We start from the raw sequence: 25,732 nt of genomic DNA on the forward strand, positions 1-25,732 counted from the left end.
GTGAGAGATCCCACTGAGGGAGTCTACTGATATATATAAAATTAGGTATGTGTGAAAATGTCTCCTGGTTTGGGAGAAGAGAATAAGAATATTCCCTGCTCCCCTAGGCTGGCACACATTTTATTTAAGCCATTCCGACTCTACAGTTTTTGTCAAGTCTGTTTCACAACACGCTAACAATATCTTACTAACTGCCATATTATGTCTGTCTTAAAAGTATCTGGGAAATCTGTTCTAGTCTTCACAACTACCCCGGAAACTACTGATTTGCCGCTCTTGACAGTGTTTGTGTCAGTATTTATGCTATTTTTTTTTTTCTTATTAAACAGCTGAAATAATAGAACATTCTTGGTGTGTCTTTAGACTGTGATATATAAAAGAAAATTTTGTTAGACTGTGTGTATAAGACTTTTCAGAAAAATGAAAATAATCAAACAAAACCACGGCTAACAGCTTCAGCAGTAAGTGTTTTGTTTGTTTGTTTTAAATAATCCATACCTGGAGCAGACTTATAGATGTGTAGATCTTTCTAACACATCGTATTTCCTCTTATTTTGAATAGATTTCATTGATATTTTGGTGTTATCATTGGCTTCTCTGCTTGTGTCTGTGGAATTGAATAGGGTTATTTATATCCATGAAGAGTATTATACTTTGGGTAATTTTGCATTTTTTAAACAAACATAATTAATTGTTAGGGAAACTGAGGTCCTGAGTATATGTTGCTAAATAAAATGTTTATGCTCCATGTCCTATGCTCATGGTGACTTTTTTCTTACTGCCAATTGCGAAGATAGGTATTGTGTCACACTGAAATGCAAGACTACCCTCTCTGTGGAAGCTCCAAGTGCATTTTCCTACTCATGCTCAGTGATTCCAAGGAGCCAGTGTTGCTCACAGTGACAATGATGCTAGACCTCTCAAAGACAGACAAGGAAAAAATACAGGTCTGACGCAGATCTCAGTTCCTTGTTAACGTGAAAAGGGAAGGCAACTTGCAATTTTTAGGGAGTTGTCTTGGCAACTATGTTGATACTCTGCATGAAGCCCTAGGTCAGTGCAGTTTTGCACTGGCCCCTTACAGAAGCCCTTATAGAAGCATGATCAAGCCTGTGATGTATACCCGTAAAGCTCACATGATCAGAAGAGGGGAAAACAGTTATTACAGGAAAAGCTAAATGGATCTCAGGCTTTAAATTAATGATGTTTTAGATATGTGAAACAGAGCTGATGCCAAAAAAGTATGTTTCAATTAGAAGAAAGGAAAGCTGTCAGAAGCTTAATGATTTGACCCCGAGGGGTTGTGGAGGGGGGGAAGATATACTTGGGAAATAATTTATAGATTTTTCTTTTTTTTTTTTTTTTTTTTTTTGACACTGGCATATCACTCAAATCAGTGACTAAAGCTGTTTCATAGCAATGGATATTTATTTTCCAGTTGAAGATGCTTACCCTGTATTGATTTACATAATTGTAGTTATGTTTTCCTGCAGGGGTAATTATGGATGGTGAAGTGTTGATTAGCTTCTAATGAGATTTAGACATCAAGCTACTTCTTTACAACTCTGTTATCAGTGGCCTGAGATCCCTGCCACATGTGCCAGGGCTAAGCTAACTATAAGAAATAAATGTATGTGTTATTTTCTTGGTGAAATGAGCGAAGAAGCCTATTGCTGCGTGGTGAAGATGGCAGCCTTTCATGAGGCCAGGTATTCCAGTTCCCAGTACAAGAAGAACAAGCTGGTTGCTGAAACACCACATCCCTGTTCTTGAAAATCCAGACAAACTTGCAGTCTGCTCTGGGGAAGACAAATCCTCCTAGTGCTTTATTCAACACAGTGAAAAATTTACCCATGTTTTGCAGGGCAAGGAATCCTTGCTTGCTTCTTCCCAAGACCTAGAACAGTGCAGGTTCTGAGCACGTAGAGGCTTTAATAAACCTCGCCAAAAGTAGTGTGTTTACTTGTCAATACTTGTGTTGGACGTGTATTGGATGTGTTTACAATCAATACTTGTCACCAGTTTTGATATGTATATTTTTTTAACCACCAGCTATCTTGCTGCAATGTGCAGGGGAAACTGTCAGGCTTCATTTTAATTGCATTTTTATTCAGCCAGATGGCGAAATCCAGGTGTTAGTGATAGGTAATGTTCTTTAATATTCAAATCGGCACTGCCCAATGCTCCTTTACAAATAGAACTGTCTCATTTCTGATTGCTCAGTTTTGTAAAACTGTAACTATTATGGGTCTATTGTTATTCAGAAATAACCAAGTCAACTCGTTGTCCCCAAAAGCACTTGGAAACACGATAGCATAACTAGTAAAGGCTGACATAAAGGTGAAAACTCAATTTCAGCAGTAAATGAACTGAATAAAGAGGAAGGGGACTGGACTGGGACAAATGTTTCTTGTGTACCTTCATGTTCCGCACTAAATCTCTGTATGAATGGTATAATACAGTACTTTCTTTTTACTTACAGCTTTAATCACCCCGTTTTCTCTCTCTGCAAGAGCTGCATTAATCCTAGACATGACTGTCTGGTGTCTGAGGACCTCTATCATCATTTTGGCTAATTCACATGATATGGGATGGTTAACGATAGATTGTCTGGCCTGTGTTTGAGAGACAGTAGAAAAGATTTGCCTTTTGCCTATAATTTTTTACATTATATTTATAAATCTATAATTTTTACATGCTAATGCCTAAACATTTAGCAAGAAAGGGACTCCATTATGACAGATATTGTCAGAAGCCTGGCTAATAGATCAGTTTTGCTTAAGAGAGGTTTGGGGCCAGCCTCTATTAAGCTACCTTAGACATTGTCACATCCCAATGACTATGTGATATGATGTATATAAACTGTCTGACTGTACACATACCTACCTGAAGTATGGCTACTTAACAGGCAAATGTGGCCCTCAGTTATTTTATATAAGCCCTTAAAAGGGACTTGGAACCTTTGAAAGTTTTTCACAAAACAAAAATCACTTTAGAGGAACTGTATGATGGCAATTAGGCATAACCCCTAATCCAGAAAAAGTATAAATCAATAATTAATGTCTCTTCTCTCTGCAGACTTTGTTATTAGAAGGGTGGGAGGAAAAAAGTACCTATTAAGGTATGGAAGAGTTAGTTATGAAGATATTAATACGGACACAGTCTGGCATATGGTCTGTATAGCAGTTTGTATTTGAATGGCAAATTTGTTATCACACAGAATTCCTTAAGCTGCTCAGGAGCATAAGCTGAGCAACATCTGTGATTTGAATACTGACTCAACTAGAGAACGATGTGTCTTCAGTATTGCAAACTTTGGGAGAGAAGATGGCAATTTGCTTTTATCATAAATGAAGACAACATAATTATGAAGTCTTATCACAGCTGTATTTTTTTAAAGTAATATGAATCATCAAAAAAACAAATTAAATTCAGTAGATGGACACAAATATGATACAGTAAAACACCAACAGAAGTAATATATCAAAACATGACTAATAGCTGAACCCAATCAAAATCTGACTGGGTGATGCAAAGGTCAGTTGACAAGATGCATCAGCTTGGAATCAAAATGTGATTAGGAAAATTTAATACCTTTTAGCCTCTTACCGGCCACATTCTGAAGTGCATTAGTGGGACTTGGCGTGAAGCACGCTGTGACACAGGAGCAGGTAAAAACAAATTGTGCCCAGTGTCCTGCATGCTGTTTACACAGCGCCTGAGGTCAATGTGTTCACACAAGCTCAAGGCCAAGACTTGTCTCTATAAACCAAGCAGAGGAATATTGTCTAGCCAGTGGAATGTTTCAGTTAATTTATGTAGACTTCTGTTTTGCTATTATTTCATGATCAATTTCACATAAGTCCTTGTAGTTTTATTTTGTTACTTTGTTTTCAGAGGCCTCCATCAGCCTTACGCTGACCTTTGGAACTCCGGCTAGTGTTAAATACTCCACATTTCTTTGTAGCACATGTTTGTCTGTGTTTTCTGGTGAATCTATTATTTTAGGAATAAAAAAGTCATGGTATGAAAACATAATGGACTTTTCTACAGCAGGCTTTGTGCATTCTTTTGTTCTCTCTTCTCATATGCTATGCACATGCAGCTACTCTTCCCCACTAGTCCAGGTGGATGCTAATCGTAGCAGAACCTGGACTGTAGGTTTGTTTATGAGGTTCAAGAGGAAGAGGGATGGGATTTACCAGTAGGGAGCTTACCTTCTACCTGACATCTCCAAAACCTCTAGCTGAGTCATGGTTGTTACTCAAGATAAGCTTTGTGCACCTAATGGCCCATAAGGGTGTAGCTGGGACGGATCCTGATGCTCTTAGGGAGATGAGTCTTTGAGCTGGGTACTTTATAGGTAGTTTTGCTTCTAAATGACATTTTGCTCTACTTTCTTTCATGACAGACCTAAAAGAACCTATTATTTCTGTTTAATGAAGCATCATTATTGAAACATAGTGGAGACATAAATGGTTGAAATACCAGCTGAGAATGTGCTTGTTTCTCCTTTTCTTGAATGATATTTTTCTTTTCCTGCAAAATTATCTGCAGAAATGTTTTAACTAAGTATCAAGTATTTCAACTAGAAGCTATCTTTGCTTTAATGGTGACGTCAAAACATTCTACTATAGAGCTGCTGTGTAACACCCAAGGATGACCCCATGGGAAACTGCCCTTAGGGTAGGACCCCATGGGAAACTGCCCTTAGGGACAAGGGAGCAGAACAAAGCTGGCAGATCTTTAAGGATGCTCTCCATAGAGCACAAAAGATCTCAATCCCAACATGTAGGAAATTGGGTAAGGAAGGCAAGAAACCACCATGGTTGAGCCGGGACCTGCTGGTCAAACTAAGGGGTAAGATGGGGCTACACAGGAAATGGAAGAAGGGACAGGCAACCTGGGAAGAGTATAGGGACGTTGCCCGGCTGTGTAGGAATGAGGTCAGGGAGGCCAAGGCACAGCTAGAATTGGACTTGGCAAGGGACATAAAGAAAAACAAGAAAGGCTTCTACAGGTACATTAACCAGAAAAGGAAGGTTAAAGAAAATGTACCCCCCCTAATGAGCAGCAGTGGGGAACTTGTATCAATGGAGGAAGAGAAGGCAGAAGTTCTCAATAATTTTTTTGCCTCAGTCTTCACTGGCAACCCCTCTCCTCCTAGCTCTTGTATTGATGGCCCACAAGTTGAGGATCCAGGTGACAAAGTCCATCCCACTATAACTGAAGGCATGGTACGTGATCACCTAAGGAATCTAAGGATATACAAGTCCATGGGACCTGATGAAATCCATCCCAGAGTCCTGAAGGAACTGGCTGATGAAGTTGCAAAACCACTTTCCATGATATTCGAAAAGTCATGGCAGTCGGGTGAAGTCCCTGCAGACTGGAAGAAAGGAAACATCACACCCATTTTTAAAAAGGGAAGAAAGGAGGACCCTGGGAACTACCGACCTGTCAGCCTCACCTCTGTGCCTGGGAAGGTCATGGAACAGATCCTTCTGGATGCCATGCTTGGGCACATGGAGGACAGGGGGATGATTCAGGACAGCCAACATGGCTTTATTAGGGGCAAGTCCTGCCTGACTAACCTAGTGGCCTTCTATGATGAAGTGACTAGGTCAGTAGACAAAGGGCGACCTATGGATGTAATCTATCTGGACTTCTGTAAGGCCTTTGACACAGTTCCTCACAACATTCTACTTGCCAAATTGGGGGGATACGGATTTGATGGGTGGACAGTTCGGTGGATAAGGAATTGGCTGAATGGTCGCACCCAGAGGGTGGTACTCAATGGCTTGAAGTCCAGATGGAGAGCAGTGACTAGTGGTGTCCCTCAAGGGTCCGTCCTGGAACCAGTACTGTTTAACATTTTTATCAAAGACATAAACAGAGGGATTGAGAGCACCATCAGCAAGTTTGCAGATGACACCAAGCTGTGTGGTGTTGTCGATACACCGGAGGGACGGGATGTCATTCAGAGGGACCTGGACAGGCTGGAGAGGTGGGCCCAGATGAACCTCATGAGGTTCAACAAAAGCAAGTGCAGGATTCTGCACCTGGGAAGAAACAATCCTCGGTATAAATACAGACTGGGGGATGAGGTATTAGAAAGCAGCCCTGAGGAAAGGGACTTGGGGGTGCTGATTGACGAGAAGCTGGACATGAGCAGGCAGTGTGCTCTCGCAGCCCAGAAGGCCAATCACATCCTGGGCTGCATCAAAAGAAGTGTTGCCAGCAGATCCAGAGAGGTGATTCTGCCACTTTACTCTGCTCTGGTGAGACCTCACCTGGAGTACTGTGTGCAGGTCTGGAGCCCTCAATATAGAAAGGACATGGACCTGATGGAGCGGGTCCAGAGGAGGGCCACCAAAATGATCAGGGGGCTGGAGCACCTCTCCTATGAGGACAGACTGAGGGAGCTGGGGTTGTTCAGCTTGGAGAAAAGGAGGCTCTGGGGAGACCTCATAGCGGCCTTCCAGTACCTGAGGGGGGCCTACAGGAAGGCTGGGGAGGGTCTGTTTACAAAGGCCTGCAGTGACAGGACGAGGGGCAATGGTTTTAAGCTGGAGAAGGGGAGATTTAGATTGGATATTAGGAAAAAATTCTTTACTCTGAGGGTGGTGGAACACTGGAACAGGTTGCCCAGGGAGGTGGTTGAGGCCCCTTCCCTTGAGATATTCAAGGTGAAGCTCGACGAGGCCCTGGGCAACCTTGCCTAGTTGGGGGTGTCCCTGCTGACTGCGGGGAGGTCGGACTAGATGACCTTTGGAGGTCCCTTCCGGCCTGGACCAATCTATTAATCTATGAATCTATGAAAACTGATCCATATGGATGGAAATGATAGCTAGCACTTCTTAGAGCAAGTACTGTACGCTTTCTTTCTTCAGCTAATGGGATGGTGAGACAAAATGAGTGCAAGGGGATTTCAGCCAGTTCAGATTCTCTGCAGTAGGCATCTAGAGCTGCTACGGCTGAGGGAATAGGGCCAGAGCTATGCTGTATGGCTGGTATACTCAGGAGAGGTAGAACAAACCTGGACACATTTCCATTAAGGAAGCTGGAGAGACCTGATCTTGTAGTTTTGCAACTGGGAAAAAAGGGAACGGTCTTTGTCTGTTAGTTAGTTATTGCTTCAACACAGCACTTTCCCTCAGCAGGCAAGAAAACAATTGTTGATGAAAAGGTAAGGTGTGGGTTCATTACACCAAGCCAAGTGCATGTTTTGCCTATTTCTCTGCCTGCTTCTGGCTGGGATCTGAGCTATTCTGCTGGAGTGAGGGAAGATGGATTAAGGAGCTGATACACTCCATGAATGAAGGGTATAAGCACTCCACCTTCACATCTGCAAATAGTCAGATAGGGTTGGCTGAAACCTCAACTCGTCTGAGCATTTGTAAGGGAAAATAGTAAGAATGAGTTCTTACATCTTATTAAATTAATTAGCTAGATCTTTGGTCTCATGCTGAAGGGAGGACTAAATACAATAAGATACTTTTTTTTTTTTTTTTCCTTTCTGTATACCTTGTGATGAAACAATGTCTTCCTTCATGTTTTCTTTCATCTCTCAAGCAGCACAGGGCAGATTTTGTGGAAAGTTATAAAACCCTCACTTGCCTATATTTATTCACATTGCATAGTATGTTAGTCCGATTCATTCCAGTAGATTTGCTTACAATCTACTTTCTATTCAATTGTGACAAAAATTGGAATTCAATTTATACAGTTGAAATAGTAAATGTTGCTTTAGAATTAACAGTGGAGTCTTGTCTGCTGCAAAAATGTTAGAAGGTAAAATAGCCCATATTTAATGTTTCCATAGTTATCTTGTTGCTATACAACGTGGTCCATGCTGTCATTTTTTCACTGGTGCTTTATTTCTGCTTTGTAGTTAAGAAATTAATAGTGAGTGAAAGCTGTAAAAAATGAAGCTTGAAAACCTGACATGTCAGCATGCTTGGAGAAGAGCACTAAAATGTCAACTGATTTGCCAGCTATTAAGGCAGAACTGCAGATTTCCATTAACACATTGAACTAGCTACGCTACAGCAGATAAAAGTCCCCTTCAAAAGAAGAAAGAAAAGATTCAGAGCAGGTCATTACCTAAACACGGGGACTAAATTAACTAGAACAAAAAAAATTCACAGCTTCTTCAGGAAAGCTTACTACTCTGCATCGCATACTTCATTCACATTGGATGGGTCTTAATGCCAAATATTTCTCGGTTTCTTTCTGGTTTCTCTGTTGTTTTCTAGAGGTATATTCTTGTACAAATGATCAGCCTGTAAGGAGGTAATTATTTTGTCACAGGTGTAGAGGGCAACAAATGAAAGAGAAGTAAAGTTGGAGTTGGATTGTAGAAAAATTTTCACTTGTTCAATGAGGGTGGTGGAACACTGGAACAGGTTGCCTAGGGACGTGGTTGAGGCCCCTTCCCTTGAGATATTCAAGGTGAAGCTCGACGAGGCCCTGGGCAACCTTGCCTAGTTGGGGGTGTCCCTGCTGACTGCGGGAAGGTCAGACTAGATGACCTTTGGAGGTCCCTTCTGGCCTGGACCAATCTATGAATCTATGAATTCTTTCACTTTATAATACTTGATTTTAGAGTTATTTAACCTTGCACAAACATCTGTAGGAACAATGCTATCCTCAGAAATGGTTCATATCAGTTTGGGGGAAGAGGAAAAAAAAGTCTTCACACAATGTTTCAAGATATTAACTTGCTAACCCTTTCAGGTAAAGCCTTGGGTACAGATTAGGCCTTCACATCTGTATTCTGGATAGCTCCAAGAAGGCTTCCCGCTCCAGGTGCAAAACAGTGGCAAGCTGTTACTGGGCTCCACAGAACAGGCACGTATTAGGGGCTGCAGTGGCACCTATCAAGCAGCTCTGCTGTTGCTGTGCATCACAACTGCCTCTCCTTCTCTTCCCTGCTCTGTACTGTCCCCCCTGGTTTCCTCAGCTTGGTGTGGGTGATGGAGCTGAGCCTTGACACAGATGCAACCTCTGTATTGGACCAGTATACAGCACAACTTACGGCTTACGGACACAAGCCCTGTAGCAGCTCAGAAACAGCATGTGCCATTTGGCAATGGGAGTCTCCGTGCAAGAGCTAACTGGAAGATACCCTGAAGAAGCTTGGTCAGTTAGCAAGCAAGGACCCAGTTGCCCTGTTGGAGAGGTCATTTGACTGAAGTTTTGGGACAGTCGCAGAAGAGCAGAGACTCTACGTGAGAACAGAATGAGGGGGGCACTTCAGCCACCTGAGAAACACACAGGGAAGGGGAGCAGATGTATGTGTTACAGAGGGAAAGTTAGCTGTTTTCCCAGGAAAGGGAGGCCATCACAGGAATTGAGATCGGTAGTGGCCAGCCCACTCATCTTGGTGGACTGAATGTTCCTGCATGACTGAAAACATGACAGGGGTATTTTGATACCTGAATTTGCTCATAACTGACTACTTGGTGTCAAGGAGGAGTGTGTGCACAGAATGAAAGGAATAATAAAAGAGTTTATTTCTAAAAATTGTCTGGGAAATAAAAAGAGCAAGACAGTAGACAAAGGACTCACCACAAATCTGTATATACATCTTGAATTAATGCTTTGAATCCAATCTTTAGTTACAGGGAGAGATGTGGTCCCTTTTCCTCGTAAATGATTAGTGTCCTACATAATTCAGAGCTAGCCTTTGGATGTTTGCACTGTTATGTACATATGTGTACTCTGGCAACAAGCCATAGTCACTCACTCCGTGGCGAGGATTAAAATGTTGAACAGCTCCTCCTTCACTGTGCACTCCGTCCTGTCAATGAGACAGCTCCTGGGGAACATAAAAAGGTGGTGACCATGTTAACAAAATTTGAATTGGCAGCATTATAGATGAAGGCAATGAGCTGTGATTTCACATGCAGCTTTCATTCTTGCGCTTCCCACTTCTAAGCATTTAGAGTTATCACTTTGTTACTTTGATAATAGGGGGGGTATTTTTTGCTTTTTGTTCAAAGAAGTCTTACAAAGAAACCCATTATTTTATATCCATCTGTAGCGAAGGGTTTGCCCCTTGATTCTTCAGCACCATTGCCCAGCTAGAACTATGGCTCTTGCTACATTAATTGATAGTTAGGCTCGTAACCTATATGAATAAAGGGAAATGGCAGCAAAAAAATTATGACCTACACAGAGCTGTCAGGACTTACCAGACAAAGTCCAAATAGGTACTCTTCTGATCTCAGAGCCTGGCTTTTTCCAGAGATACCCATGGCACACGTTTGTCCTTACATTAGATTATTCTTATTCCTGTATTATTTTGGCAGATTACTGGTAAACAAGTGGCTTTTCAGGAGTCTGTTTGCCAATCCTAAATAAGAATGAGACTATGAAGACACTTCTCTTACTGACAGTCCTTGTACCAGATGAAGTTTAATAGGGTGTCATAAAGAGAGGGTTTCAGAGATTTTTTTTTTTTTGAGAAAGATTACAAGAATCATAGGAACAACTAGAAAACTAAGCATTGGTTATTTCTGCTGACCGTATAATTTAGATACCTTTTTTTTTTGTTGTGGAAAGCTCCCAAAATAAGAGTTACATTCAGATATAGCTAAAAGGCATGAGATGATCCTGCTTTTATGTTCCTATATTCATGCAGCTTTGAGACAATCTGCTTATTCTCTGCAAATTCATGAAACTATGCTCTGTGCAGATACAGTCTTCAGTCAGCTTTTGTGCTGTATGCAATCTGCTACAGAAAGTGTGCTACTCTGTCATTAAATATGAAAATGAAGCAACACTAGGGCAAGAAGAGTGAAATGTATTGTATCTTTTAGGTTTCTTTGTTCAATCCTATATTTGTTCTTGTGTATAGAAAAACAGTGGCTTAAAAAACTTTCGTTATAGTTTAAGTTCTAGAATGATGCTGCTGTTTCCCAGCAACAAATTAATATTTTTTTAAAAAAGTAAAACAGGATAAAACCTGTTCAAAGGTAAAGCCAAAGAGTTATTTACATGAGAGTCATGTATCTGGATTTGCTTAGGAGTGGGAATAAATACAAGATTTTGAAATACAAAACTAACATGGTACAATAAAATACTTTCCTTGCAAAATTTTCCAGTAAAATGAAAAAATCTGTTGATTTCTAAACAATCTAGATAACACCTGGTAGTTTTTATTACTTTAGTATGCTTCAGTAATTCTTACTTAGCAAAATAAACTCTCCTACTTCTCCAGTGATGAAGTTCCATACTGAAAAACTTGACCTTTTAAGAGATGCTTAGCTCATCACCTTATATAAATATATATTTAGAACCCTTCTCCTGTCTGCAGATAGACATACTGGTGGTCAGTTGCAGCTGATAAGTGAGTTTGTTCATTCCACATCTTGTATACGTTGAATAAACTTTAGAGAATCTCACTAGTTGAAGATGATAATTATTTTTCCTTTTTAGGCAAAAGGCATGTGTCTTAGCCAAAGAACTGGAAGGAAAAAAAAATAAAGCAGTTCGTCATTTGGCTTTTGATTCTTTCCACAGGCATAACTCTGAAGGGCAAGGAAAAAATGATGTGAATGCAGTAGATATAGTGCTTTCTGAAAGCATCTCAGGGCTTCTTTATGGTATCTGAATAGTATTGTTTTATCTGCTAATATCTGGAGTTTCTGTTGGCTGTGTTAAGGATTGTTGAGAGGGTGGCTGCCTCCTCCAACACCTCCAGTCCCAGGATTCCATCCTGCCTGGCTGCTGGTGCCCACCCTCGTACCCACAGCCAATGTGGGATGTGTCTGCTGCTTTCCCCTTTGCTGGTTCAACCAGTAGCAAAGCTGAGCAGGTATCCCAGTGACAGACAGTTCATTGACATGGCCATCACACAGATTGCCACAGACAAGGCACTGCCTTCAACAGCACCCGCATGCAGGACCCACATAAAACATAAACATAGGCAGCCAAGCCCCCTTCTCCGTGCTGGCTGGTAGAGGTAGAAGGTCACTAGAGACACACATGCCCAGACACCTCTACACACCCCCCCTGTTTTACATGTGACCAGCCGCTTTTATATCCCTTTCTGTCCATTCCCCCATTGCTCCTCCCCATTTCCTAACCCTGCGCGGTCCCTCAACAGACTGCATAGTCTCACCAACCCCCAACATCCTGGGACCCCATTGCAAAGTCCTGTTTGCATGCAGTTTCTTGATAGCATGACAATTAGCGTGTCTGATGAAGTGATTTTTTTGGTTGTTTTTTTTTTTTTTTTCCTCCGTTATGTTTTTCTGTCAGGTTTCTGAATGTATATTTTGTTTATGGCTTCCTCCTTTTCTTATTATCCATTTTTGCAGTGGAAAAGTAATTGACCAGGTACCCTTAAAGGAGCAGACACTCGTCTTTCATATACCCTTTACAGATTTTATTCAGACACATTATAGCGCAGAGTAGCTGTGAGATCCTTGTGAATACACCCTCTCAAGGTTAAACAGCAGGATCAAGAAAACGCTAGCTTCTTCCTGCCATTAAAATTGAGAATTTTAAACTTTTTCTTATCAGATAGCTTTGATTATTAGATAGAAGTGGAGTTGCTCCATTTGTATGAAATAGTTAAGAAAATACTCTCCAAACAGATCCTGGCTCTAGCAGAGCGGCCTGATGGTACAGTCATTAGAGTAGAGAATATTTTTTTTCTAGAAGTTAGTGAGACTCTTCAGTGTCTTGGAGAGTTTCACAGACCTTGGGAAGAAAGCCACAGATTCCCATGAACTGTATGATGTTTGCAATTTAAATTAAAGCTAATGTTTTCAGCAGTATCACTGTGTCACCATGAGTCCTTTCAGAGGAACACAAGAAAAAACCTACTCTCCTCCATCACTGTATTCATGCTGTGCTATTTTTTTTTTTCAGTTGTGATACTCATTAATAAACTTTAAACGCTCTCATATTTGTATTTTTCAGGTCAAAAGGTGTGCTATGGTGACTTCAAGAGTTCTTGCTACAAGTTAGCTTATTTCCAGGACTTGTCTAGACGTGTGGGCTTTGAGGAGGCCCGCCAAGCTTGTGAAATGGATGGTGGGGCTTTACTGAGCCTGGAAAGCGAAGCTGAGCAGCAACTAATAGAAAACATGTTGCAAAACCTCACTAAGTCAGGCTCCGGGATTTCTGATGGCGATTTCTGGATTGGGTTGTGGAGAAATGGCAATGAACTAGCCACCTCAAGTCCTTGCCCCAACCTCTACAAGTGGGCAGATGGAAGTATTTCACCATTCAGGTAAGTCTGCAAAACTGCTTATTGAAGTTTCATGGAAAGAAATGGAGAGCAAAATGCCTGGCAAGTCAAGTCTTCCATAAAGAAGCTTGAAGACTTGCAGTCCCATAGAAATTAATGGCATGACTCCTTAACTTCTACAGATAAAGGGGAGCTGGCAACCAGGGGTTTGAATTTGAAGTTGTAAAAGGATGGCATAGCATGGCTTCAGCCTACAGTTTCCTTTGCTTCCATCTCATGAGTTTGCCTCTGTATGGCCCCACCCCACATAGAGGATTTAGGATGTGGTCTGAAAGCAGGCAGATAAATTCTGTAAGACTCTGGCCACCTCGAATCAGGAAGCCAGCCAGCAAGTAAATTAATGCATGTTACTTAGTGTAAATTGTTCTGTTTCTAGCCTGTCTTTTGAAAAGCCTTTAATTTCCTGATTCAGCAAAAGGCCAGAGTAGCAGCAGCTCACAGGGCTCAGGACAAAGGGACAGGTAAGAGTCAGATAGAAAGGAAATCAGGTAACAGAGCAGTACAGTGTTATTTCTGCAGAAGTGCTTCAACCGATCAGATTGTTTTTAAGATCCAGAGATGTGGAGCCCAGGCCCTAAACTGCTTTCGTGGAGGAGTTGTGGGAAGCATAGCATATCTTTGAAGTGGACGGGGCCATTGGAGTTGACATGTTTTCACTGATGTAAACTCCTTTGCTTGGCATCCTGATGCACCTTACCTCCAAAATTTGAATATTTTCCTTTGTGTACCGCTAGAAATTGGTATACAGATGAGCCTTCCTGTGGAAGTGAAGCCTGTGTTGTGATGTATCATCAGCCAACTGCAAACCCTGGGCTGGGAGGGCCATACCTTTATCAATGGAATGATGATAGATGCAACATGAAGCACAATTTTATCTGCAAGTATAGCCCAGGTAGGTGAAAGTAAAGTTATGTTTCACAGATAGGATGCTTTCTTAGAAAAACAGTTGCCTCTTGTTTTGTGAAGGAATCTGAAAATGTCTTGTGGCCTGTGGTACTGAATCCTTTGGTGTCTGAGTGGCTGAGCTGACATTAACAAGGATGTAATATATCAAATCTAATGACAGTTTAAGTAAAAATACCTGTATCCAGTAAGAATGTTTTCAAGGCTAGCTTCATTATCATGCATTCCCAGGTTTACTTTAATTTAACTCATTCACTAGTTACTTTATTATCCAAAAAGTGCTTTAAGTGGCCATTTTCTACTTCCCTTGCTCGCTATCAAGCAGGATGACCAAGATATCTCTTGATCCTACTGTAAAAAAATTACAATGTCCTTGCAGTTGCAGACATCTGACATTTTATACCAACTTATGCATGATGGCTGTTTCTAAAAGTTTTGGATTAAACAGAGAAGTCCGGAACAACAAGAAGAAAATTCTGCATTCATACATGTAGATTTATAGATAGGAAAAGCAGATGCACACTACTTCAGATGGTGACAGGAAAAGCCAGATCTTAGGCAATTTGCCTGTACTTCCAGACATGACATAGGTTGTGTATATGTCAGTAGAGGAAACATGAACTGTAAACTAGAACTCTGTACAAACAGAAAAAGGACGTGAAAAGTAAACTTTCAAGCTGAGCCTGTAACAGTTTCTACTTTTAGTGGTACTTACAGGAAAGGAAAACATGTCTTTCAGCAGGATCATGCAAATAATTTTAAATAATTTATGGTGTGTCTGCTTTTCAAAAACTGAGCTGAAAGTCAGAACGCATATGAAATCCTACTCTTAGAAGCTATTTGACCTACCCGGTTCTGCCGTTTCCTAACTGCTTTGATCTAGTAATAATCACACTCTTTGTAGGGATCCATCTGTCTGTAGAGATGCGGACTATTTTCTCCCTTCAATTTTAGTGGATAGATAGCTTTCTCACCGTCTAATATCTTAATATGGATATTAATGGCAATTAGTATTGCAGGCAAATATTAAATACTTGGAAGGCTTGATATAGCCACACATTTCACCCTATCCGCCAAACCTGTTCCTCCTTCTAAAATTATGAGTATCAGTGCCTTATGGTGATCAGTTATCATCTTGGTCAGGCAGGCCATTCAAGGAACTGCGATGTATGCAATTTTATCAATTTTACAACTGATCACAATTATTTTGAAATAGGAGGACACAACAAAAATGTTTTAAGTTGTTAAAATCACAACATTTTTAATGTCAGGAAATGCGGGTTTGATTAAAAGGGCTCAGTTTCAAGTATATTTCATATCTTTAAAAACACGCAAATTTAAGGGAAATAATTATTCTGTAATAGTGAATTACTTAGCATTCTAATTCTGATGTGTTAAAAGTTTTTTTTTTTTTTTCCTATTGCTTTCACCATCTGAAAAAATGCCAGGTATTTTGGATTGGCAGAAAACAAAGTGATAACAGTAACAATGAAAATGAATTTATATTTCTTTCACTATGCTGGGATAGATTACTAGTGTATAATGAGGCATATAATAAGGCAAACAATATATAGGTAGATTATTATTAGGACTGACATTGTCATGCAGCTAAATAGAGTACTGCTGAATTGTAGCTATTTACTTTTCAAGCTGTTGGAATTGTGCTCTATAGCAAAAGACACTATTCTCCAGAAATGTATTTTTCTATCACATGCAGAAGAGGAGTAGATGCATAAATGTATATAAATAGTTATATGACATTTCTTTCACTGCCTGAAGAAAGTACCACAGTGTAAGAAAATTACATTTGCTATCTAAAACCTAGTGAGACTTAAAAATGACCTTTTTCCTCCCCCAAATCGCTGTAATAGCTTTAACGTCAGCCATTTGCAATACAAAATACATCCATTTTACCAGGAGTATTAAAGTGCCACATGCATAATGAATTTCACTTTGTTATCTGCATACATTGTTTTTCAGAACTTTCCTGTCTGTTTTGAGTATGTGGCATATGATACCAGTCATAGGCCAGAACACAGAGGTTGTAGGTGACCACGATGAAGTTGCATCTAATTGTGTCAGCAGCAAGTTCAGGGCTGCTTATTAGGCAGTCTTACTCAAGCAGCAGCTGCATTTCTGGGAGACCCTTTCATTTTTTCTAAGCCCCTTTTATAGCACCTCCCTTGACAGCATTTACTGTTGCAGTGTTCAGTCTGGCTTTAGATCATATTGATCATTTAGCCATCTTAAATTTAATTATAGGTTGGTAATTGCAACCACATTTAGTTCCTGTCCAGGTTCTGGAGGTTTGATTATGCAATCAAATTAAAAACTCATCTCCTCTTCTTCTGTCTAGGGCCAGCAACTCAGTTCTTTGTGCTGTTTTGATATCTTTATATATGGCCAAACGTAACCAGTTTTTAGCAGAGTAGATGAAAGAATTGCCTTTGTTCTAGAAGGCTTTATTGCTACTTCAATTTCTCCCAGCATTTTGTGTTTATCAGGACATTCAGTACTGCAGGCTGATAGCACTATTATGTTAATATGATCTTATGATAAAGGAATGGTATTAAAATAATCATGCAGATGCCACTCCTGTGCTCAATAAGAGGTAATTAGTTCTGTAATCTTTGTAAACTTTTTGTTGTTACAATAGCCATAACTAAACTTGCAAGCCTTTGCAATACAGCTCAAAGCCATGAGGTGGTTCTCCAGTTTCTGATGCATTACAAGAAATATGATACTATCATTACTCTTTTGGTAATTTCACTTCTGTATGTGATATATTAGAACCCACTTCCCATGATTTGTATTTTAGGGCTGCCTGTTGCAAAACCAAACTACGTGAAGTTGACATCTAAGCTCAAAAACTTGTGCTGCTTTGTTTTGCTTCATAGCCAATGTTCTTTAAGCATATTTTTAAAAATGTGCATAAGATTTAAATATTAATCAAGAACACTTCCTTTCATATTGTTTTAGGGTTATATGCACAAAAGAACCTTTGAATATGTTAGGAGTTTTATTCAGCACAAGAAATTGAGGGATTCGGTGATTTAGCCAGTAATTTAGGAGAGGCCACCAAGAACTGGAAGTAGAGTGAGCTATAGCCCTTTTCTAAGTAGCAAAAAATTTATGAACTAGAAGTGATTTGACATTAGTTTGCAAATAGTCTTTGCTAAGAAGATTAAATGCTGAAGAATTAAGCAATTATTGTTTTGGGTAGTGTATCTATTTCTGTGATACTGCATGCAAAATAATGAAAACATCTGTTTTATTATATACATTTTTCGTTCTTCAACAATTGATTTCAAATATTGATTTAACAGATAATGTCTTAGAAAAAGAACTAGGAGACAGAGCGGAGCCAAATCACGGTAAGAAATTTTGAAACATTAAATTGGGTTGCAATGGTAAATACGTAAATATAAGGATAGGGTATAAGAACCTCCAAAATTACTCGAGTTTAACAGGCGTAGTTTAGAACTGGAACATATGAAAAATGAATCCTTTAGAGAGAAATAGCTACAAATGTATGGCTATTGTTCAGAATAGCACTGCTCATAATTCTTGTTCCAGATGTAATCCCAATTTTGCAATAAAATCTTGTCTACATGTTTATATCCAGCAGTTTAATCATCCTGAAAATGTTCATTTTTCCAGTATAAATTAATATTTAATTACTATTAATTTATTTAACAACATTAGAGCCATACTTTGTGCTCCCTGTTTTCCTAAAATCATAGAATCACAGAATTGCCTAGGTTGGAAGGGACCTTTCAGATTATCTAGTCCAACCATTAACCTAACACTGACAAAAAACATCACTAAACCGAATCACTAAGCACTACGTCTACCCGTCTTTTAAATGTCTGATATCCTTTTCAGGTAATTTTCCAACAGTGCCAGCAGGAAATCCTTATGACACAAGCAAACCAGAAGATCAGTATCATGTTATTGCTACTGAAACAGGTAATGTGTTCATACGAATTTAGTGTTCTGGTAAAAATATTAACAGTGGACTCAGTTAAATTAATCTTTAACATTTTCCATTATTGTCAGTGGGAGGAAGCAGTCTATTTCCCCAGGAAGAGCCCTGAAAAAGTATACTTTTGAATAGCATTTCAAGAGTTTAGTCAGTCCTCTTTGTAACTGTGGAAACAAATTATTTCCGTGACTCCCCAAACTTTGATCCAGATCTACAGCTTAGCAGTCCTTGAAATTTCACCTTTGTCTCTGACCCTGGTGAGTCTCTGTCAAGACATAAGATTTCACCGGTGTTCACCCAGCTGTGCAGTGTCACCTTCTAGGCTGTGGTAACCAATGCCTTGCCTCTCTCCATCTCCTACCCAACTCTTTCCCAACCTGCGTAACAAACATATGGTGCATACATTATCTTTTATATCTGATACCCGGGGCTCGCAAAAAGGGCACAAATGAATCTTTTCTAACAGGGCATAAAGTTTTCAGTTATCTGCAGAATAAGTACTATGCTGTAGTTCCCGCAAGTACCCTGTTTTAAGGAATACCAGATGCCAAAGTGAGTTAAGGGCTTTGCTGAGATTTCTAGGAGTCCTGTGATTCATAAAGAGTTGTAGCATGGCCTTAATTCAAGGAATTAAACATCTCTGAGGAGCAGCTCAGGATCTTACAGGATTACAGGATAGGATTGTAGAAAGCTGGAGCTCACTTTCTACCCTTGTTGGCTGGATTTGAGCCATTTTCCTAACTGATGTTCCTGTTGTTTGTAACTCCAGAGATACAGATATACTAAATGAACTGTATTTTGAAATCAATAATGCTGTTTATACAAACCATACAAAGACTCTGTGTCTAAAACTCATAAACAAACTCGATCTGAATATTCACATTTATTGTTACTAGTAAAAATATGTTCAAAAGACAACAATGGATAAGAAAGTCTCCACAATTTGTATGTTAAATGTATACTGTTATAAAAAATGGGCATAGTTACCAAAAAACAGGCAGACCCTTTCTGGAAATTGTCGACCCTATCCTCTATTCTAGGTAGATAATAGAGTTTCAGATCGCACCTTTTCCCACTCATTTTGCCCATGCACTTGCAGAGGAGTACCTTTAGCTCGTCGGTCAAGGACAGTGTACCTTTTACCTTTGTCTTTTAAGGGGAATGGGGACACAAGAGCTGGGTTTGTTCCTTTTGTGGTTCCTTTTCCTGCATGGGTGGAAATCCAACACGCAAAGGCAACTAAATAGAGAGATTATATGGCCTGTAAAAAATAATAGGCTGTGAAATGTAGTCTCCTTAAATATTTGAATTTTCTATTACAAAATTGGAAATCTCGCACTGATGCACATAGAAAATGTCAGAATTTAAGTCCTTAAGATAGATGTCGGACATTGCTGGAGAAGTACTATTTTATTCTTGATATTTCTGAGTCATCTTTTTAGAGCTCTTCCTGTAGAAGGAATGTATAAATGTTCTTTTGTCTAAGTTAATATATTTCTGATATTTTAGTCCAGATTTTTACTCATGTGGTTAAGAGTATTTCAGTATGGGAGACATTAATGAGAACTTTCTGTCTTGTAGGTATAATTCCGAATCTAATTTATGTCGTAATACCCACTATACCACTACTGCTGTTGATACTGGTGGCTTTTGGGACTTGCTGTTTCCAGATGCTTCATAAAAGGTAAAATATACTAATCCAAACTGGTCTTATAATGCAGAACTCGTGTTTCCATTGGCAAGCTCTTCATACTGAAAGACTGCTTACATCTGCCCCCATATATGCAATTAAATATCTTTTCATCTGTTAAAATCCAAGTAGTTTACAGCTGAACATTCACCATCAGGCTTTTCCACAATGCACTGAAATAGTTCCAGGTCTCCCAAAATATATTGCTGCTAGAACTTCACTGTTTCTGAAGAAGATATCTTTGTTGACCATTTGATAGGCTGAGCTACTGGCAGCACTTTTTCTTCACCTCTTCCATCATGATTACCACCTGTACAGCATCTGGGCTTTGAGGATAGAGGATTGCTCTGTCATCACTGATAGAGGATGAACATAAGCACTCACCTCAGTTTCTGACCAAAAGTGTAGTTTGTTCAAAGGATAAACCTGAGGGGTCAGCAGCTGTTTAATGCTGTTTCAGTGCACACCTTATATGTACAACAGATGAGAGACTGAAGCAAACAAATTGAAAACAGAAAGCAAAACATCTTTTGAGCCACATGCCAGTGCAACTCCTTTGTGCATCATGTATCTGTCAAAAAAAGATGCATAAAATAAATAAATGTGTACATAGATGTAATATCAAATAGTTGTATTATTATGCAACAGGAAAATTCCAGTTTATGAAACAAGATATGTTTTGATCCATGCTTTAAAATTCTCTGGACCTTATCTCTTTCTCAAAATTATATATGACAATTTATATTTATTGTTTTTTCTGAACGAATCTTTTTGAAAACTTCAAGGATATCTTTCATTCTGCATTTTTTTTTCAGGAAGCATTTTCAATGTAATCCAGAAAAGTTTAATCTGAAATATGTTTTATGGGTAAACACTATTTTGGTAAAACAAGAAGAGTAATAAACAGATTCAGAAGCTGTTATCCCTCTTGCAGAGCAGGAATACTAGTAAGGAATATGACATATTTTTATAACTGTTTTAGGAAATTAGAAAAAAAAATCCTCATTACTTTTAGTCTTTATTTTTTCTTTGTTTTTTATTTAGCATCTTCTGCAAATAGCTGTAATACCTTATTTCAAGTGAAAAACACTCCAAATGTCAAGTATGCTTATATCTGTATGAATGAGTGTACACTGATGTTCGCAGCACGCCATAATGGTGTGTCTCAATGAAAAAAGTGAACATAAAAGATACTGTGAGGTCTCAATCATAAATTAGATTTTGTCTTTATGTTATGCACTTTGCTATAAAGAAAAAGAAAATGTGCACTTTCCAACTTGTCTTATGGTGGGTAAATTCATTGTTGTGAAAGGCTGTATCCAAGCCTCAGCACTGGGGCTGTAGAAAGCTGGAAACTCAAAGCAAAACAAACAATCATATGTATAACAATTATATAAGTAATCTAAATCTTGAATCCTTATTACAATGTATCTGGATTTCTTGGTAAGTATGACATATGTGTTCATACCTTTTCTGCAAGCTCTTTCTCTCCTCAGAAAAGGTTCAGCTCTCGAATACTCCTGGGCAAACACTGAGATATTCATGGCCCACTGAAATCAATAGAAATAGTACTGTTGACTTCAGTGAGCTTTGATCAGGCCTTTGATGCTATAGCAGTTCATCCAGAAGTAATTAATTTGAACTTCCAAGACTTAAAAATTTCATGACACAGATAGTGGAAATTCAGCTTGGAAGATTGTACTTTTTCTTTTAGCTGATTAGTTTCGTAGATTAAATGATATAAAAATCAGGGAGAAAGTGGATTTGAATCAAAACAGATGTTTTTTTCAGAATGTTTATTTTGGGTTGCACCAAAGCTTTTAATTAAACAAAATATTTAAAATTCATTTAAGTCAAAAGAGGTGTCCGGTATCACCAGAAATGAAGTATTTTCTTTTTTAGTTCCGTTGAAACAGAACTTTGTTTTTTTAAAAAAAAATGTTTCTCCATCTATTTTCAGTTATATTTCCACATATGACCTACCTTGGGAATCATTTTGGTTCATCACAAATACTCAGTTCTTGGGTAAAAAGAGTTCTTGGGAAAAAATCAGAAAAAGAGGCAGGCACTTGAACTGATCATCTGGATACTGTAGAGCTTTAGGAAAGGGATTCTGTCCTGCTGGGGAAGGAGAGATCCCCAACTTTCCAAATGAACCTGACTTCTCATTCTTTTTTAGGCTTCCACAACATGGTGATCTTTCCTCTGAAAGCCACAATCCATGGCCAACCAGGACATGCCTAGCTTGAAAGGTCATGACTAATTTTGCCTGGCATTGGGCTCTTAAAGGGTAGTAATAAGGCAAAGCAAAACATCTTCCCTGTAGCTAGTGGAAATGATCAGCTCATTCATGCTTAGATGCTCTCCCTTTCATTTCTTCCAGGGAAGCAAGGAGAAACTGCTTCAAAGATCCATCTCCATTATCATCTGAATGCCTTGCAGAAAGTTTAAATTCCAACCTGGTATATTTCTCAGTTTCTATGATTGCATTTGATGGTCAAAACAGCGATATGCTCAAGCTATTTACTGCATCTTCCTTACCTTTCTTACTAAAACCTATTTCCTGAACCAGATATGTAGCTGTTGAAAATCAGCATAGGTTCACTGAAGATAAGCTCATTTTATACAGGTGAAGTTCTGATCCAAGGTATTGAGAAATTGTTCCTGCTATGTGGCAAGGACTCTCCATTCAGAGAGTAAATTCATCATTAATTTACAAAATATGCCTGATTTTGCTGTATTAATATGGAAGGAAGTAGTGAATTGGTTTCTTAAAGAAAGAAGTGCTGAAACTACTTGATTCATTGCAATTGCTTTGTTTATAGCATTGTGGCCTGATCTAAAGTCCACTGAAACCAATGGGAGTCTTTTCAATTACTCCAATGGGCTCAGGTACATAATGCATTACTTTGTAGGACTTCAGAGGTAAGTCTGGAGGGACTAAAAACTACTGTACCGTCCAGCTCCCTCAAAGTACATTTTAAATCAACTCAGATCGTTCACATTTATGCACCAGGAAAGGAGTAAAACTAAATGTATAGGACTGTTGGGATCTTGACTGTCTGGTTTCCAACTTGCAGAATTATTTAGGGCTATTTCTCCTCCTTTGGTTTTTACTTAATTGAAAAAAAAAACCATCAGAGTGAAATATTCTGGCCAGAGACTAAAACATTTTCGTTGAAATGCAGCTGCAGTGGCTCATGAAGTGCCTTTTCTTTTCAGTAGACTGCAATGCACTGTCATCTGCCATCTAAGTGAGGGAAGGTGTGTGTTGTGGCAGCTATAGCAGAGATGCTAGCCATGTGAAAAGACTGGCATCAACTTACAGGGTGCCTGAGGGCTCCCTGTACAGATTAGTGAGCATTTTTGCAGTACTTTTGGAACCTGTTTTATCTTTTTTATTAAAAAAATGGAAACACAAAACCTACCATTGACAGTTTTGAATGAAAACTAGGCCTAAGGAAGCTTTCTACCAGTCATTCATTGCTAGGAGTCTGATTCATGTGCCATTACTCCATGAGAAGTTAGGTCAAGCACTGAAGGGAAGAGGCTTTCTGGCATACCAGTAGACACTGGCACCCGTTAGTGTTGCGCGGTGATGGGGGTGCAGCTCCAGGGTGTGCATGGGAAGGGTTGCAGTAGCCCCCCGGGGTGGGTGGGCTGTACCCTAAGCACATTGGACGTGGGCTCGGGAGCGTATGTACTCCTGTCCCCTATTTGTCCCTCCAGACAAGGGAAGAGCCCAGCCTCCCACCACCCTGGTCAAACAGTGTCCACAGCCCTCTGTGGAAGGACCGCTCTGTATGAGCAGGTGTGGATGAATGTGAACTGAAAAAAAAGAAAGAAAAAAAACCCCAAAATGGGCCACGTCACTTGGGTTCATTGGAGGAGTGCTGCTGAGCAGGGTGGTCTGGTAACTTTGGTAACGGTTGCTTACCTCAACCCACCGCTGTGGTGCTGTGCTTGGCGCAGCACGGGCATGAGGCACGACCCTTTTGTGGATGGGGAACCCACGCTATGAAAGCAACAAAGATGGCCTTCAAACAGGGGAGGAAATACCCAGGTCTGTTCACAAAACTGAATCGGGACTGCTAAGGCACACGTGCACTGAAAAGAGTTTATATTTTTATTTTTCAGTAAAGGAAGATCAAAAACCAGTCCAAACCAGTCCACACTATGGATTTCAAAGACGCCTAGGAAGGACAGTAGCATGGAGGTATAATGATTTACTGACGGAAAACAAAGCAAAAATAATATTTTGCAGTCAGGCTGTATTATAATGTCGTCAAAGAACATTGGCTTGGAATGGCTTGAAAATGCAAAGGATCTACAAGAATGAACTGTAAGCTCCCCCTTGAGGCAAATGTTCAGATCATTTTTATATAATGTTTGATTATTAATTCAGTAACAAAATATGCCATGCTAAATAAAGGGTATGTGTTTATTTTGCTAAGAGATGTAAGTTAGCTAGTTGTGAGCAATGCAATGAACAGAGCATTTGAAGTTTTTACGGGGAAATATCTACAATGTATCAGTTTTAAGACTGTTTGTTAAACAAACCCTGTTTCCTTTAGTCTCTCATTGTAACCTAGTTGATGTACTGTAAATGAAACTGACAATTTTACAGTGTAACAATTATTTATCTTTGCATAAATGTTTGATACAAAATATTTGTTTAGTATTTATTTGCACACTTAACACAGTTCTTGATCCTCAGGCACACAAATTATTTTATTAAATATTAACACGGTTGCTGGTAGAGATAGCCATCTTGTTGTGACATCGATCTGATGTGGCAAAATTCAAGGATTCATAGAAGTCATTTGATGTCATATAATGAATCAACTTTGCCAGAGAATAACCATAACTTTTTGACATACTGGTCCAAGGTGAACATAAATAACTTGGTAAGTGACACCTCTTTAATGAGATGTCCTTTAAAGGCAGCCATTACTTGTTATTTAAGTAAAACATTTTTTATTATTTCTGAGGAAAAAAATAACATCACAACGGGCAAGAGTTTAAGATTAAAATTACTTGTTTCAGTAAATCTATGTAAAAAAGACATTAAAGATCATTTAAATATAGTTAATGGTTTGTTAGGAATAATGTGATGTTGAATCAAAGAGAAGACAAATGTCTTTTCTTGGAAGTGACACTAATAGATTAATCCGAACATTACCCAGACTATTAGCTAGAAAAGCATTAATTGTGTTAATTGATAGATGGATTTAGAGGTAACCCTGATGCATTTAAAGTCTTCTTTTAGAGTCATTATTAACATCATTAATGTCCATTCTCGTTGGTTGCTTAGGAACTTTCTGTGCCATAAGAATGATTTTACCAGTCAATAGGAGCAAATCTTGGGGTGGTAGCAATAGCACTCTGGCTGATTTGTAGGTGACAGTCTGGTGCTGTAGCAGAAAGTTAAGGGGTTTTGCTGCAGTTGCAGCAAGAGTTCAAGAGCACAAGTTGAAGCTAGTTGGCTTTACATTAACACAGATGCAAAACTACTGCTGGGTGGAAGTTGGGGAGCAATGGACAGAAACAAAACTGTATTACTCTTGGGGTTGCCTGCCCTCTGCTAGCTGATATTGACCACAGCTTGGAGTTCAGAGACAAATGTGTATCAGTCTTTCTGAGGAAAGAAAAAGTGTTTAAAAGTTCAATACCACTAATACTAATTGTGCAATGCTATTGCTGAAGCACTTCTGGAAGCATCTTAAAGTTGCTGTTATGCCATGGTTTTGCTTCCTCTTTGAAGAAGCTGTCTTCTGTACTTCGGGTTAAGTACTGCTGTTCCTATTTAAAATATTCTGTAGTTTTTCCAGTCAGTCACAACTTCTTGCTTTCCTCTGTCCCTTCCTTTAATTTCCATTGTAGTGGT

General features: G+C 39.2%; 1 protein-coding gene across 1 annotated transcript in view; it reads left to right on the top strand.

The window, feature by feature from the left end:
- CHODL (chondrolectin) overlaps positions 1-24,509 on the top strand; it is a 33,381-nt gene extending 8,872 nt beyond the window's left edge. The window contains exons 2-7 of the mRNA XM_074156146.1: positions 12,937-13,249; positions 14,002-14,159; positions 17,497-17,544; positions 18,056-18,139; positions 19,737-19,839; positions 23,983-24,509. Coding sequence (XP_074012247.1) covers positions 12,937-13,249; positions 14,002-14,159; positions 17,497-17,544; positions 18,056-18,139; positions 19,737-19,839; positions 23,983-24,067 — 791 coding nt within the window. The 3' untranslated portion in view covers positions 24,068-24,509. The remainder of the gene's footprint in view (positions 1-12,936; positions 13,250-14,001; positions 14,160-17,496; positions 17,545-18,055; positions 18,140-19,736; positions 19,840-23,982) is intronic.
- The last annotated feature ends 1,223 nt before the right edge of the window (positions 24,510-25,732 follow it).

The sequence above is a fragment of the Numenius arquata genome, chromosome 1, assembly GCF_964106895.1.
Source record: "Numenius arquata chromosome 1, bNumArq3.hap1.1, whole genome shotgun sequence".
Classification (NCBI taxonomy): Eukaryota; Metazoa; Chordata; class Aves; order Charadriiformes; family Scolopacidae; genus Numenius; species Numenius arquata.